Source organism: Talpa occidentalis, unplaced genomic scaffold (genome assembly GCF_014898055.3).
Source record: "Talpa occidentalis isolate TD23 unplaced genomic scaffold, MPIMG_talOcc4v2.1 talOcc4.2, whole genome shotgun sequence".
In the NCBI taxonomy this organism is placed as follows: Eukaryota; Metazoa; Chordata; class Mammalia; order Eulipotyphla; family Talpidae; genus Talpa; species Talpa occidentalis.
In genome coordinates this window covers 147,277,751-147,295,702 of record NW_023602073.1, presented here as the reverse complement: position 1 = coordinate 147,295,702, position 17,952 = coordinate 147,277,751, and the positions used below count along the sequence as shown (strand labels likewise).

Genomic DNA, 17,952 nt, shown 5'->3' with positions numbered 1-17,952 from the left:
CTGCTTTCTAGCTTTAATACATAGCACTCCCTGGGGAAAAGTGACTTTTTTTCTTTCACAGGGTTTCTACTCACTTGGCAGTGGTGTACATCATAGCTGTGGAAATGGGAAACATAATTACTGCAGCCTTTAATTGTTCTCATGCCTCTGCTGAAGAGCCATTCAGATTTATCTCTTAATCTCTAGCAGTGCAAAGAGCTATACAAGCTATACAAACATTCATAATGTATTAGTCATTTTATCCAAGGATCTCTGCGCACTTCCCGGCATCATTTATAAGAGCCTTGCTACACCCAGGACGAGAGGGGGCGGCTTTAAGGCTGTGTGCTAAAGCAAAATAAGCCCATGTGTGGCGTCCCCAGTAGTGTGGGGAGGAGGCCTTAGGATCCCGCGGGGCCCAGCTGAGGGGAGAAACTGTCAGGAGCTCCTTTCAAGCAAGATCAAGTTAACCACTGAGGAGAAAATACAGTTACTTTGTAGTGGAGGACGGAGCGGGAATGTCTTTAGTGGTGATAATCTGGCTGTGTGTACAGTGAGGGTCATCTGTGAAGAGAGACCTCTGTCCACTTCATTAGACCCCTGCCCCTAGAGGGGTAGAGAGCCGGACTTGAGATGCCTCTCCGATCCCACCACACCCTGTCTGCAATTCAGTTACTAGACCTGTGAACGTGGACTAGAGAAAAAGGCCCATATTTGCTTTCTTTTAAAATTTATTTTATAAAATGGGATTTCTGGGTATCTGATGCCATTTGATGTCAATAAGCTACTGTTACTCATTTAGGGGCATGCACTCTGTTTCACTGCTTCTGAATGCCATAGGCCGCCTTGTCACTAAGCTGGGAGCCCCCGGGTGAAAGAGGTGTAGGTCACCTCAGTGTCACCTGTACGGAAATCTGTCACTGATGCTTGAACTTATATCCCAGCGGGGCAGCTAGCTCCCGGCAAGTGTTCAAGGGTGTTGAATGCCTCTTATCTGGGCAGATCCAGTTGAAATTGCATGTTAATTTTTTTTGTTTGTTTGTTTTTGAAAGAACAGTAAGTCAAAGGATTGACAGTTGATGTGAATAGATAGTTGGGCCAATATAATTTTGTTGGGGATTTATTATTTTTCTCCACTAGTTATGAACTGTGAGTGCTAATGACCATTTATTACATACCCCAAGGCACTTAGTTCTTCTATGGGTAGAATCATTTCGAGACAAGTATATTGGAAGAAAGGATCTAATAACTTTCTTCAGTAAGAAGTTCTGAATTGCAGACAGGGTGTGGTGGGATAGGAGAGGCATCTCAAGCCCGGCTCTCTACCCCTCTAGGGGCAGGGGTTTAATGAAGTGGACAGATGACCCTCACTGTATGCACAGCCAGATCGTCACCACAAAAGACATTCCCGCTCCATCCTCCTCTACAAAGTAACTGTATTTTCTCCTTGTCTCATGTTCTTTGAGGAGGCTAATTGTCATCTTCTCTGCATCTTCTCACCCTTTCCCCAGGAACTTGCAGAGGGTATTGTCCAAGAGTATGATAATCCTGGGCAATATGCAGATGGACAAGAGGACTAAATGGAAGGGTTGTTTTTTTTTTTTTTTTTTTTTTTTTGAGAGATCTACATTGTTTCCACAGAAGGACTAGGAAATTATACTGGACCCAGACTGAAAACATTACTAAGAAACATACTTCAGACAGATTTCATAATCACCTGACTTGTGTGGCACCAGCGGTTATGGCGAGCTCCTTACGCACTTCAAGACCATTAAAACTGTCAGCCTTAAGTAGCACTGAAGATTTGAAGTGATAAAAAGGATGATTCAGTCTAATATGTAAGATTGCCACAAAAAAGTGCTCCGCTGGTTTTCCAAATCAATTGCATTCATGGGCAACTTCAATTCTTTTGCAAGATATTCCTGAATTCATCCCCCCGTGATTGTTCCAAATTTTTGGAGGGCATTAAATAGCATGGGAGAGGTTTCCCTGGAGGTGACATTATGAGTTGATTATATTTTCCGTTGAAGGCAGGGAATGTGAAGAAAGAGAAGACCTCACTTTTGGATATTATTATTTTTTTTTCAAATCTTTAACTTGCTTTTAATGAAGAAATTTTTAAAATCTGTAATTCCCCACTTCTATAAATAAATGCATCCTTTTCTACTAAACATATCATGTAATTGAAATCATCATAGAAGATAATACAGACATATTTGCATTCACAGTAATTATCTAAAGCATGTGAAATAGTGATGGGGATATTTCCAAGAAAATTTTAAAAGAATTTTGTTAAGAAAAATATGTCCAACAGCATAAAAAGACAGTATATTGTAAAACCCAATAATTTCTTTGCTATGTAGCTTGTGGGTTAAGGCAGCTTATTCTTGAATTATACAATTTTAAAAGGGATTATCAAAATGTTTTATAGTTCATATAAAAATATCCCTAGTAGATACCTTTTGTATGTTGTGCCCAATTCCCAGTCATTTCCTCTTCTTTCACTGTGCCCTCTGATCCATATGGACGCCATGGTGATGATGGTGCTGGTGGTGTCGCTGGTGGTGGTGGTGATGGTGTGTGTGTTAGTCTAAAGATATTTTATTCCCTGCCTCAGTCACTGGTTATAGCTGGTTATAACAAGGGTAGGCAGTAGGCACCTGACTGAAGCTTTCTCATGAGAATTTGAGAATTGTGAGAACTAGTGGAAAATCAAAAAGTTTCAAAGAGAAGTGTGCATTCAAGAGAGAAAGAGAGATAGGAAGAGAGGTGGAGGGACTTTCCTTCTGGAGTGGTAACTTATAGCTCAGGAATCAATTGGTAGATATTCTTCAGCTACTCTGTAAAGTAGCTAAACAGAGCATTTTAGAGTGAATTCTGATACCTATAGAGAAGTCTCATTTAATTCTAGATTAAGTGATAAGAACATTTATTATATCATGTCCTGGGACATTACGAGGTAGAATGGGCATCAGAGTTGTTTAATTATATGTATTAACAATATCTTGAAAGACCTAGTTCTTTTCTTCTTTCCTGCTTTACATTTTCAATGTTTTCTTTATCCCCTGGCTGATGAAAGAATGGCTGCAGCAATATCAGTTACTCCATTCAGATATGATACCACACCCAGAGTGATGACTCTCACGCCAGAATCTCCCCCTGCCCAAGGGATCACCCTTAACAGCTCTTGAAAGTGAGTTTAATTTATAGTGTAAATTTATATTGCTGTTATGAGACTTCACACAAAAGAGGGCCATGAAGACTTCGAGGCTTAAAACTTCCCTCATAAGGTTCCTTTGAAGCACTACTCTGTGGATTTGGTTTATCTTACTGGACATTGGGTACTGACAAAGAGTACTTCCTGCTGCTGTAGGCAGTGATTCTTCCAGAGCAAGGTTAGTCCATTTTGACCCAAGGCACTCACTAGGTAAACAGCTGCAGGTTGTAGAGGTGCCTGTTCTTTTTTCTCCCCAGGAGGATTGAACTTCAATCACTGTTTTTAAAAATCCTTTTGCTTTCTTATGAATAAAGCTGCCCAATTTCTCTCCAATTGCAAGTTCTTCTTTATGTGAGTGAAACCCACTCTTTCCAACAGAAAGATGCTTGCTCGAACAAAGCTAGACTGGTATGGGACTTGGCATGGCTGAAGGATCCAGCAAAATGTGCAATAAATTTGAACTTCTCCAGAGCAGATGTTGGTGGAGTCACACATCTATGCTTTGAATGAGTACACAATCTAGCAGGATTTGTAGATAATATGTGTATTTGACATGAATATGGTGTAAGATAATTATCTGTTGGAGGTATGTGAAATGATGCTCAACATCATTAGTCATTAGGGAGATGCAAATTTCAAGTACAGAGCTAGTGTGATAGCTGCAACAACATGCTTAGATCTCAGTCATCTCAAACAAAAAGGTGAGAGACCCTTGGAAACTAAATTAGTATCGAAACAGTGATGTAGAAAGGAGAGGGGGGTTTTATTTATTTATTTTTTTAAAGATTTATTTATTTATTTATACAAGCACTGGATACAGTCAGAAGTGCAGGAGGGTGAGAGGATTCACCAGAGCCAGAGCGGGGAGCAGAGCAGGCAGAAGGACCAAAGTACACTGCTGAAGGGAGCAGCGGGCGGCAGGAGAGGTCTGCGCGCTATGTGGGACCCTCGCCCAGTGGCCAGGGATCGAACCAGCGCTGCAGAGGCTGTGGGCAGTTTGGCAACACAGCGCTCAACCGCTGCGCCACCGAGGAGGCCCAGGAGAGGGGGGATTTTAATATTACTTCACAGAGAATTGATGAGGATGATCAATTGATTTGGGGATGATGGCGTAGACTCTGAGGTCTTTCTCCAGCTTGGGCTCTCTATGTGGATCATTATCTATTGGGTGGCAATGATTACTTAAAGAATGGTTCTTAACTATGTAAGAAGTGATGAAACTGTCTAGTCATTTAATTCTGGCCCTGTGATAATTCCAAGACCCCCAAGAAAAAAGAAGCATCAAGTAGGCCAACCTTCAATACTTGACTGCTCAAGGAAATAAACTTATATCCTGACGTTTTTATAAATACAAATATAGGTAGCTAATAGAAGCATAATATTAGTAAGAGAAAAATCAAAAAAAGAGCAAAGAAAATGGGATTTCTGGAGCCAGGACCCATGGGTAAGGAGGAACAGAGGATGGAGGGTGGAGAATGTGGGCTGTCATGGGCTACCAGCAGAAGAACTGGGAGCCAGTTTGGAAAGCAGCAAACTTGATAGCTCTCTTGATTCTGTGATGCTCCTGTCACTCTGGCATGTCTAATTTGAGCTGCTGGATTTATTTGATCCAAATTCTATAACTTATTGCAGCTCACAGGAGGTGGTGTTAATTGTGGTCAAGGGCACAGGCTCTGGAGAGTATATTCCCCTCTCTGACCTTGCCAAATACATAAGCTGTCTGAACATCTGTTTGCTTCTCTGGAAAAATGAGATCCCCATGGGCCTCCCCGGTGGTGCAGGGGTTGAGCGCTGGGTTGCGAAGCTGCCCGCAGCCTCTGCAGCACCCGTTCGATCCCTGGATGCTCCCCGGCCACGGGAGGAGGGTCCCGCATGGCGCGCAGACCTCTCCTGCCGCCCGCTGCTCCCCTCAGCAGTGTATTTCATTGGTCTGCCTGCTCTGCTCCCCGCTCTGTCTCTGGTGAATTCTCTCACCCTCCCGTGCTTCTGACTGTACCCAGTGCTTGTATAAATAAGTAAATAAATAAATCTTAAAAAATAAAATAAATAAAATAAAATGTCTTTAAAAAAAAATGAGATCCCCAGCAGTTCCTACTTCTTAGGGTTATTGTACTAACAGAGTTGAAAATTACTTGTGTCCAAGGGGCACTTAGCAGTCCATAGTGAGTGCACTAAATCAGTCATCTCCCTCCTCCTCCTCCTGCCCCCCAACTTCTTCCTCCTGTTCCTCCCTATTGTTATTATTAGGCCCCTACCACATTGTCAGTGATATTAGAAAAAGCTTTAATATCCCAATAAGCCTTTAGAAAATAAGGACACACTTTAGTATTTGTTACCAGAAACAGTCATAACATCACCATTATTCATCTAAGCTCATTCTCCCTGTAGTTACTCACATATGCTGTTGTATTAGTTATTTGCATATGCTATTGTATTAGTTATTCCCATATGCTATTGTATTAGTTATTCGCTTATGCTATTATATCAGTTATTCGCATATGCTATTGTGTTAGTTATTCCCATATGCTATTGTATTAGTTATTTGCATATGCTATTGTATTATTCACATATGCTATCGTATTAGTTATTCCCATATGCTATTGTATTAGTTATTCGCTTATGCTATTATGTTAGTTATTCGCATATGCTATTGTGTTAGTTATTCACATATGCTGTTGTATTAGTTATTCGCATATGGTATTGTATTAGTTATTCGCTTATGCTATTGTATTAGTTATTCACATGTGCTATTGTATTATGGTGTGAAAAAAAAAGCATGACTTTGTGATGAAGCGTAACAGAAATTTAGTGACTTCAGTCCTGCCTATATTCCAATTCCTATTCGATTCCAGGAAGTTATTAAACATTTTTTGCACCTTAGCATCTTCAGCTAAAACAAATGATAGTAATGGTCACATAGGGCTCTTAGAAATATCTAAGTGGAAAGCATTCACGCTTTAACACTAAGTACAGAACTTTATAGAGCTGTTGTATGAGTTAGTGAGTTTCTGTAGATGTGACACTAAGGCACTAGGGAACTTAATGTCACCTTAAAATTCATCGCCATACTAGCTTTAAAGAAGATTGCTGCCGTGACGCGTCAGTACGTCTATTCATAAACAGACACACCAGTTCAAATCCCTGGTCGCATTCACTTCATCAGTAATGAATACTTCGATATTAAAGCAGCTTTTCTGGTCTTGTTGCAGGCTTTGTGGATTTGACCCTCCACGATCAGGTCCACCTTCTGGAATGTGCCTGGTTGGAGATCCTCATGATCGGTCTGGTCTGGCGCTCCATGGAGCATCCGGGGAAGCTCCTTTTTGCTCCGAATTTGCTGCTAGACAGGTGAGTGATCTGACTGTAGTTTGGGGGAAGCGCCTCATTTATAATCACTACTTTATTCCTGAAGCCCTTTTACTTAGCACTCCATCAAGCTCCCACCAGATTTATCAGATATGTTTACACATGAGTGAATGCAGGTGGCAGAGGATAAATTCCCACTAGACCTCTCAGCTGCACCTCACTATTTCACACATGTATCATTTACCAGCTCATTCAAGTTTATATTCTGGGTACACAGTTGCTGAGAACAGTCATGCAATCACTGCATTCTGAATATGTGTATATATGTGTATATATTTATACATATACTTATGTATGTGCATATATACACAGGTATGTGTTCGTGTACAATTATCAACTGTAACTTTCCAGCTTCATCTTCATCTTGTATTCTATAGAAATAAAATAACGAATCACCTTCATTTAATAAAAAAAAATTTTGGCCCATGTACATCCCAAACAAAATAGGCTTGTCATTTCCTTCCCATCAGGAAATGAGGAAATTTGACCAGCATTCTGAAAGCCACTTCCAGCTCTATGACTGCCTATAAGCTACTTGCTTATTTTAGAAAATGAAGATTTTGATTTTCAAATATGCTACCTTATTTATCATATTATATTTGGGTGGACTTGAAATATGGCTTCTATTCCTTCTTTTTCAGTGCTTGCTTGGGATAGGGTTTACACATTACTCAACAGCAGCTACCACCGACTGAGTCCCACCGGCACCGGCTGCTGTGTGAAGCGCCTTAAATACATGATCTCATTTAATCACACAGCTTTCCTGGGGAGCTTATAGCTCACATTTTATCAGAAGGAAGTTAAGTTCAGAAACATTCTGCTGTTTGCAAAGAGCATGGGCCTGGCTAGATAACGGTGGAGCCAGGATGGAATTTAAGATCTCGCTGGCTTGGGGGCACACTTGCACAGCTTCCTGTCCTGTGTGCAAGACACACTTTTCCTGTTCACACTCCTCCTGGTCACACTCTTCCCTTTCACAATGCCTCCTTTTGGTTGACTGCTATCACTGTTGTTTCCAGCCGTCTCTTGTCTGTGGGCTACAGAACACTTGGACTGGAAAGGACCATCTTCTAACTGTCTCTTGCAAACTTTTTTTGCCTCCGCTCAGCAGCCCTAGGCTCCCAGGGTCCCGTGATGCCTCCTCGCACGTCCCTCCACTTCAGAGTTGCCACATCTCCTGTCTTGCCTCTCCACACCTGCCAAGCCCCCTGGAGCAGAGTTCCAGCAAAATTTCTTTAAGTGCTAGAGAACTGGACATGTGTTGGTTACTGTTTGTCATGTTGTGTTACTACAGTTTTTGGAAAACAGTGATGGTACCGCTCAGGGAGCAGAGGCTGCTGTCTGGGGCATTTATTCCCAAATCACACTCTTGAGAGATCACGGAGGGTGATCTTCTTTCTTAGAATCTCACACACACATATTCTGTCAGCTTTCTAGATGCTTCTATGGTGCCTTTTCCTTTCCTCTCCTTCCCCTTCCCTGTTTCTCTTGTCATTTTCTCCTCTTCCCTCCTGTTTCCCTTATTTCCTCCTTTTCTTTACACCAGTCTCATTAACACATTTTTTTCTTGTGTGGTAGCAGTGTGGTTCCATGACCAAATTTTAACAAATCTGTCAATGGAGATCTTGGACCACACACAGTGGCATGTGTTTTCAGTGTTGAGGGTGCTGGATGGCCACACCTGAGCTGACCTGTCCGGGGGTGACCACCTCGTTCATGCTGCCTCTGGCACGCCCTCTCTGAACGCTGTCTCCAGCCGCTGCATCCTGCATTTGAAAGGACTGTGACATTTCCTGACCCAGTGAACCCGTTTTGCCAGCGAGGCAGTGTTGCCTAGGATTTTCTCAGCTCCCTACTTCTCTTTCTTTCCCACACACTCTCATTATGGCTAATTTTCTCCAAACCACTCACTGAACTATGAGTGACTATAAGTCTCAGCTTCTGCATTTTTACTTCCAAAATTCTAGGCTTGGATGAAGTTCCTTTGACCAAGATTTCTCACCTTCTGCACTATTGGTGTCCTTGGCTGGGTCATTCTTTCTTGTGAGGGTCTGTCTTGCATCTTAGATATTTGACAGCCTCCCCAGGGCTCACAGTACCCCCGCTCCTGTGATTAAAACACAGGTGCCCCCAGGCATTCCTGAATGTCCCCTCTGGGGAGAAGGAGAGGTTGGTGCACAGTTACCCCTGGTTGCATCTGCTCCCGCCTCAATGACGCCTGAGCGCTCGTCTTACCCTGTCTCTCACTGAGTGCGTCATTTTCCTCATGAGTCTGTTCCTTTTGTTGTCTATGTAAATGAGATCAACACTCACTTAGACGATGAAGCTCTCAAGTTTGAATTAACCATGGACTCTGTTTCCTCCCTCACCAGATTAACCAGTGAACTATCAAGTCATTTCTGAACGGTGTCTTTTTGCCTCCCTTCCTCGGCTCTGGTACAGGCCCCTGTCATCCTGGGCTAGGTTCTTGCTCTCTTCTGCGAGCTCTCTTCTCTCTGACACCTCCCTCTTCCCTTCAGTCCTTCTGATGCATCCAGATTCAGCTTCCATTGGCTCTCTCTTCTCTTCAGAAAGTACTGCCTGGACCTCTAATCTCCATAGACAAGGAGCCCTATTACAAATGGCTCAAGCACAAGCAGCTTGCAGAGCTGCTTCGGTGATGTGCTGAGGAAGACAAGCGCATGTGAGTAAAAGAGGGGGCTTTGGGGAGCAGGTGAGCTCTTGTCCTGGGCACTGAATTCAGCCTGAGAAAGTGATTTCACACTGCAAGTGTTTCCTCCACTGAAAGGCTCTCTATCTTTAGGATTCCTTGTCAGAGTTTTATATATTCTTTCAGGCTCACTTCAGATGTCATTCTTCCATTAAACCTTTCTTTAAACTCTCCTCTTTGAATAGAGAGGAGCCTTTATGTTGCCTGCATTTGTACAGGGTTTCCTTTCACTTCTAGTCTCTCCTGCTAGATGCTAGCTGTTATCTCCCCTCCTGTTTCATAAACTTCCTGTGGGCAGGAACCAGATTTTATTCATATTTTTGTTACCGCCAATGCACAGAGTCTTCCATGATTCCCAATTAATGTTTGTTAGTTGCACTGATCCAGGTACCCCCTGGCTTATAGCTTATCTGGTGGTCTGTCTCTTGTTCTGGTCATATTTAGGTCCATGTTGGAAATTAGAAAATCAAAATTTTATAAAAACTCATGTATTTCATGTTCATTGTTACTCATCAATTCCCGAATTGCCCCATATAGATGGAGCAGAAATTAACATCCGTTTTAGAAAGGTTAGTTCAATTCCTAAGTGCATCTGGCTTATGATTGCAGTTCTGGTTATATAACTTTTAAATTCCAACTTTTAAATTCCAAAGGGTATATATAATAAGCACAAGATCTTATTTTTCCCATATCTAGAGCCACTCTCCCATACAATCTTAAAGATAATGCATTAAAAAGATTTAGGAACATGTCAATGATTAAAAAGATATCTAATTCCTTTTCTAATTCTTAACATGGACCTAAATATTATAAAATTTCTGTATTACTCTCTTTGGTATTAGACAATAACGGCTTTTGATGGGATTGATACATGTATAATAGTAAAAAATATTACAGCTTATTTGAGATTTTATACATTTGGAAGATGGCTTTTAAAAATTATGTTATCATTGAAGTAACATTGATTTACAACATTGTCTGTTTTAAGGGTACATGTTCATACCTCTACAAATATATATTAGCACACCATGCCCACCACCAAAGCCCAAATAATCCCACCAGAGTCCTTTGGGCCTCTACCCTACTGTGTCCCAGCCCTGTACCCTCACACTTCTGGTAGCCTCAGTTCTGTGGCCATATTTCAAGGGTTTATTTTGTCTCTTTCTTTGCTTTGTTTCTTTAGCTCCCACATGGGTGAAATCATCCAGTATTTGTCTTTCTCCTTCTGGTTTATTTTGCTGAATGTAATACCTCCACTTCCCTCCATGTTGCTGCAGTTGGCATAATTTCCTCTTTTTGATAGCTGACTAGCATTCCATTGTCTTTGTCTTCTTTGTCCTCTCATCTGCTCTTGGGCATATAGGTTGTTTCCATAACTTGGTCATTGTAAAGTATGCTCTAGTGAACACCAGAGTGCATAGATATCCCGTCAAATTCATGTTTTTGCATCATTTGAGTAGCTACCTAGGAGAAGGATTGATGGACATATGGTAGCTCTATTTTTAATATTTTGAGAAATTTCCACTTTTCCATAGAGGCAGATGCTGTCTATATCCCCACCTATAGTGTATAGAGGTTTCTTTTTTTCTATGCCTTGGACAATACCTGTTATTTCTTGTCTTTTTTGATAAGGAAATTCTCAGAGGTGTGAAATAGTGTCTCATTATGGTTTCAGTTTGCATTTCCCTGGTGATAAGTGATGATGAGCATTTTTTTCATGTGACTGCTGGCTATCTGTACGTCTTCTTTGGAGAAATATCTATTTTGCTTTTCTGCCTCTTTTTTGATTGGTTTATTTGATTTCTTATGGAATTGTGTGAATTCTTTGTAGAGTTTGATATTAGCCCCTTGTTGATGTATGATGAACAAATATTTTCTTCCATCTGATAAGATGTCTTTTCATTTTAATCATAGTTTCTTTTCAATTACAGAAGCTTTTTGGTTTGATGGAGTCTCATTGATGATTGCCTTTCTTTCCTCTGCCTCTGTAGTCAAGTCCCCAAAGACACTACCAAAGTCAGTGTAATGGAGTGTTTTTACCATGTATTCCATGGTTTCATATTTTACATCCAAGTCTTTGATACATTTTGAATTAATGTTTATGTGTGGTGTGAGATAGTGATCTAGATTTATTATTTGGATGTGACTGTTCAACTTTCCCAGCATCATTTGTTGAAAAGAATTTCCTTTCTTCATTGAATGTAAAATGACAAACTACAAAATAATTATAGAAAAGCCTGTTGTGTTTCTATATGCAAACAATGAACTAGAAAAGAAAAAATCAAGAAAACAATCCCATTTACAATCACATCAAAAAGAATTAAGTACCTAGGAATTAACTTACCAAAGGAGGTGAAAGACCTAGAGAAGAAAATCAATGAGACATTCTTAAAAGAAATAAAAGAAGTCACAAAGAAATGGAAAGATCTCATATTCACAGATTGGAAGAATTAACATTGTTAAAATGACCATCTTATCCAAAGCATTATAAAGATTGAATGTAATACCTACCAACAACCAGTGGCATTTTTCAAAGATATAGAGCAATGATTGCTGAAATTTTTATGGACTCACAAGACCCTCAATAGCTAAAGCATTCTCGACAAAAAAGAGAAGAGATTTTATACTCCCAGACTTCAAATTGTACCACAAAGCAAAAGTAACTAGGGCCTCCCTGGTGGCGCAGGTGGTTGAGCACTGCGCTGTGAAGATGTCTGCAGCCTCTGCAGCGCCGGTTCCATCCCTGCTGGCCTCAGAGAAACCCACATGGCGAGCAGACTTCTGTCTCGCCCGCTGCTCCCCTCAGCAGTGTATTTCATCAGTCTGCCTGTTCTGCTCCCCACTCTGTCTCTGGTGAATCCTCTCACACTCCCACACATCTGGCCTGTACCCCAGTTCTTATAAAAATAAAATAAATCTTTAAAAAGAAAATCAAAAGTAATTAAAACTACATGGTAGTGGGAAAAAATAGATACACATATCAATGGAATAGAATCAAAAGCCAAGAAATAAACCCACACTTTCAAGGGCAGTGTGGAAAATGACTTTTGAGTGAAAACTGAGGAACACCATTTAGATATTTGCCTTGCATGTTCTCAACCCCTTTGATAACATTTATCTCTTTGATTAGCTTAGGTAATTGATCTGATCTCCCTGTTACTTTTTCCCCATCATATTGTTGATAGTTAATATTTTTCAAAACAAAATGTTAAAATCCATAAGTTTCAAAGCAAACCATTTGAGGCCTTGAAAGCAGAAGACATGCATTAACTTCATTTGTATTGTATCTCAAACTTGGTGACACTAGCTTTGAAAAATGTTGGTTCTGTAGGCTATTTGCCTTATATAGAACTAGGGAAAAAATAAGTCCAGATATCCCAAGTAGTTCTGTGTTGCCACTGGTGTTGCTAGTCCCCCATGGATTACCAGTGTTGTCAACAGAGATGGGTTTATCTGAGATTATGACATTCTGTTCTCAAACCTTCTTTGCAAACCCAGGCAATTGTGCTTTCCAAGCCAAAATCAATATACAAAAGGAGGATACAGTTTCCCCCAGTCTTTCCTTGTAATTACTCAAATGTTGGTATCGGCAAGTGGGGTTTAAGTGACGGTAGAAATATAAAAACTAGTTAGGCTGCCATCCCACTTTGTAATTAGAGGGTATTTCCTATCTTGTATTCATTTAAAGAGTTGTTTCTTGATTTACTCCTTGATGACAACCACTGATACCTTGATTCCAGCAGTTTATAACTTTCCTGGTAGTCATATGCTTGAAGGCTAATTTTATCCTTGATATGCTTTGCCTCTCCACAATTTCCAGTCCTTCTCATATCTTGCTGCAATGAATTCCCAGCACTTAATGCTGTCATACCTTCCCATGACCAAGAAATAAGGGTTATTATAAGTATAAAGAAGCTAGTCATTTATTTTAGAGTGTGGGGGTGTGTGTGTGTTTTCCAAGGGGAAAGCTAAAGATAATAAGTATGCCTTATAAGTGAAAGTCATTAGTAGATGGAGAAAATGTATTTTCCACTTAGCACCTTATCCATCGGTGTGTTTGGTACCAGAAAACACAAATATGACCTCAGTGTCTACGAGGAATGTGTCTCTTCATTTAGTCCTGTGCTCATGATGGAAAATTATAGACTGGAAACAGAAACAAAAATGTTCAAAAGCTATCATTCTCTGTGGGCTCTCTGTTTCTTCAGGCGTAAAGTTCTCTATCACTGAAAGGCAGTTGCGATGCTAGAGGAAGCCATATAAATTGTCTGTTCAGTAAAACTACCCAATTTCCAGGGGACTGTCTAATTCTGTTTTATGTGTGCCATCCATGCTAACAAATTCTGAGAAATATGTGTGGATTTCTCAGGGCAGCCAAAGCACTCTCTTTCAACATCTACTCACTCTCATAGAAAAACCTATTCATCCACTTGAAAAACAGGGCTTGATTTGACAGCAGAATATTCTTTTAAGCATCTGGCCAGAGGGTTGTTGATCTAGGTCTTCCCATTGATCCTGCATCAGGGGGGCTGCCGGTAGGAAATAATGATGGACAACAAAAGTTCTTTTACTTGTAGGCATGAAATAAGAATGAGTTCTCTCCCTTAACAGAAAACAGGTTGCTGCTCCAGAGAGAACATTTTGCCTCTTCTGCTAATGAGCAGACTGTTTTTAGATGATAAATTCATTTTAAGTGAAAAAAAAAGGCATTCTCTAGAAGCAAGAGCATTCTGATTTCAAAATGTTTTTTTTTGCAAATATGTAAGGGAAAAAATGCAAATCAAAATGTTCACATCAAAGAATGCTTCCAGCAACACTTTATTGGCCACCCCACCCCTAACCCCCCATTTAAAACTTGACCTAAATCTTGCAGATTGATTCACTTGAACAGCAGTAAGTTCTGAAATAAGTTGATGAATTAAGAATATAATGCATCTGCAGGCTCTTGGGCATAATGAGAAGGACCTTCCTTCATGCTCCTTTTCCAGAATAGTCTGCTCTGAAAAATGTGCACTTCACCAAAAGGAGAGCATTTGAATGGCTGAGGGGGCAGGTGGTGGAGGAAGCAAGGGCTGGTGCATCAGCACAGGCAGTCCTGGGCAGGAGACCTATGTCACTCCATGACTTTGCTGGCTTCCCTACATGACATTCAAGGAGTACTTTAGTTTGCATGGCTCTCAAGAACTTTGTGGATAGTCTTTTTCACTCTACCATATGGAATGGAGTGCAAAAAGATACAAAGCTAGTGCCAACATCTATTTAACCTTGTTAGTGAGGACAGATCTATGCTGGGTTATCTACTGCTATATCTCATTCACTTGATGAGAAAACAGGCAACAAAGGATTTTGGTAATTTGTATTCTGATCTGGATCTGCTGGTGCTTTCTAGATCTGAGTCCCTAATTATTTAATGGCAAATGACAATTGATTGATTCTTAAAAGACTTTAGTTTAGTGCCCTGACAAATCCTGGCAACATGAAACTAAACTGAAGAGGAGAAAAACTGGGACTAAAAGAAGCAAGAAATTATCCAACATAAACACACAGTAGAATTTCAGAGAAGTCAATTTGATCAATAAGACAATCATGAAAGTGCTGGTAGGGGTTCAATTGGAAAAGGTAAAAACAAACATTCAAGCCCAATTTTCTCCTTAAAAACAAGTGCAATTAAGTTCCCTATTTTATAAAGCTTGCTCAGAAAGCTGCCTAAAGTCACAAGTTTTTAATTCTTTAAGAGGAATAAGCCTGTGAACAGTAGGATTTATTCAATGTGAAACAGCTCCAGAGGAAAAAAGCATAATTACAATCAAGGAACTAATCCTGTGTAGGAGGTTAATTTAAGTTTTTTGACATTTTTACATGTCACATTATTTTTGTATTTGCCCTTTATTATCAATAATTAAACATCAGCTTATTAATTTGAAATGTAATGAAAATAATATTTTTGACAGTTTAATTCTAAAATATCTTAAAATCATTTAAGTCACCTAGGCTACGTTGGGATGATCAAGTTAACCCCTTCTCATACCTGCTGTACACAGCTTTCTCTCCATAGGTGAGATTAGAAAGACCCTTGTTTGTTTCCATGAAGGCCATTCAACTGGAATAAGGGGCCATGGCCAACTTCAAGTCTGTGTTAGGATTCTGTTTAAGTCAACTGGGTAGATATTTATTCAGCAATATCATATCTCTAGGGTTCTGCATGGTACTGGAGCATATGAAAAAAGAGTTGTGTCAGAGACAGACCTACCACTGGGAATTTACTGTTTAGTGGTACAGTCATATGAGTGCATGAATGAATGGAAACCAAAATAAGACATTGGATAAGTAGACCCCACTGTGCCCACTGTCCTTCAGGTCTAGCTTAGTCTTGTCTTCCTCCATCACTTTCTAATGGCTGTGAATTCTAAGTGAAAAATCAATCTTTGGTTTCCACTTGCAAATACAGACTGATTCACTCTTGATATTTCCATGCAGAGTAGTTTGCCTGACTATTCTCATTACACACTCATCCTGTGTAAATACTCTGCTATAGATAACTCTTCAAGATCATTTCCTAGGATGGCTGCTTAGAGCTAGCAGGAGGGCAACAGTGGAGTTGGCAGGTTCTACATCTTTGAAATATTATTTATGCCAAGGTATTAGCACTGATGGAATATGTGGACCAAAGTCAAAGTAAATGAAGAAATGACTGTTTCCATTTTCTGTAAAGGTTGAAATTGTCTTTGTTATTAGTGTCATGGTTACAAAAATATTTGTTTCCCAAATCAAAACTTTATAACCAGGTATATCTAAGGAGGCTCACTTTCATGACTGTCTTCTTCACTGGATGCCTCTGCTAATTTCAAATTTGCAATGAGTGGAAGGGGGTGTTTAGAACATAACTATGATGTGGTTTTATGTGTAATTATATCTTACCTCATATACAAATGTAGCATTATATACAATATTGTGCATGTTGCATAGGAGATTACTACATGGATGTGTATAAAGATATAGATCTTTTATATAGGATATAGATATTCCTTTTCAGGCTTATTTTATATTCCATTCCATGTAGGTTTTTTCCAACCATGCACTATGAACAGTAACAAGGTCACTTTATGTGACTTTGTGAATAAGTCATTTTTGTATTTTTCTTTGTCTTTGTGATAGACTTTAGAAAATAGGATAACTGGATCAAAAGGTACACTCACATGTAATTTTGCCAGATACTAAAAAATTTACCAGTAATATCGTGTCATTGTACTTTTCCACATATCATGTATAAAAGGTTCTATTTCTCCACAGCTTCACCAACAAAATATGTTGTCAAATTTGGTTTTTGACAATGTGTTAGGTAGATGTATCTGAGAATGGCTTTGATTACATTTCCTTTTATTTCTGAATAAATAAACCGAGCATCTTAATGCACCCTTTTGTTTCTTCCTCTGCAAGCTGTGTTTATATTTTTCTGTCCACTGCTCCCTTTCACTCCCCTTGATTTTTACAAGCTCTATGCATGTGAGAAACAGACAGGCTTTTCTCAATATAAGTTGCTAGTATCTTTTCTCAACTTCACATTTGCTTTTAATCTGTGTAGGGGGGATTTTACCATGCAAAATGTCTTTGTAAATTAAGTTTTATAGCAGAAAAATGTTCATCTTTTATTTTACTGGATGGGTTTTCCTGCCCCAAATTATAACTTTATTCATTTCTGATTGCTTCTAATACTTTACTTTTGTATCCTAGTTCCATTTGGAATTTATCCTGATATATAATGTGAAATAAAGATTGACCTTTACAGCTTTTCAGTCATCCCAATACCATTTATTTAAAAAGTCAGAGTTTTCTCCAGTCATTTATGATGTGTCCTTAATTTTATACTGAATTTCATAAAGTGAGGTATTTTATGAAATCTTAATTATCTGCTGTTTTATCTATGAATCAATATCTACAGCAGCTCCAAATGGTGTTTTAGTTCTGGTGAGGGTATCTCCAATAATAGTATTGATTTTTCAAGGTTTCATAAGTGATACTTGTTTTTTACCTGGAATTAGAATTAACTCCATGGAAAATTTGTTGATAATTTGATTTGGAACATTTTAAATATAGGTTGGCTTATGAGGTATTAACATTCTTATGATGTTGATTCTTCTTATACAAAATAAGCTGTGCTTTTTGATTTGTTTAAATTTTTGTGTCTTTCAGAAGTGTTTTTAAGTATCTTCAAATGTGATATATATGTAATGCCTAGCTATTATAGATATGATATATAAATATACACATTATATGTTGTACATAATTAATATTTCCATGTTATTCTTGTTTAGTATTTCCATGGGGTTTCCTAATATGCAATCATATCACTTGCAAATATTGTTTTACCTCTTCCTCTCTATCCTAAGCTGCTAAATATTTTTTTCTGATCTACTTGCATTGAATAATACCTTGTAAAATTAGCAGCTCTAGTGACCACTGATTCTTGTTCTTGTATTTTTGTGTTACAAGAGATTTTATGGACTTCTGTGCTGTTAGTTATTTTTATTAATAATAATTGTTATTGCTATTTTTGCATCATCCATTAAGAATGTTTGATATAAAATTTTCTCTTTGTATAGATTTTACAGGTTTTTGTTATCAGCGTTACACATGCTTCATGAAACTAGCTTGGAGTTTTTCTTTTCTTTTTTATGTTCTG

At 39.1% G+C, this 17,952-nt stretch overlaps 1 protein-coding gene across 6 annotated transcripts in view; it reads left to right on the top strand.

Moving 5' to 3' along the window:
* ESR1 (estrogen receptor 1) overlaps positions 1-17,952 on the top strand; it is a 385,356-nt gene that overhangs the window by 308,189 nt on the left and 59,215 nt on the right. For all 6 annotated transcript variants that reach the window (XM_054697951.1, XM_054697952.1, XM_037520654.2 and 3 more), the window contains one exon: positions 6,406-6,544. In XM_054697951.1, the coding sequence (XP_054553926.1) occupies positions 6,406-6,544 (139 nt within the window). The remainder of the gene's footprint in view (positions 1-6,405; positions 6,545-17,952) is intronic.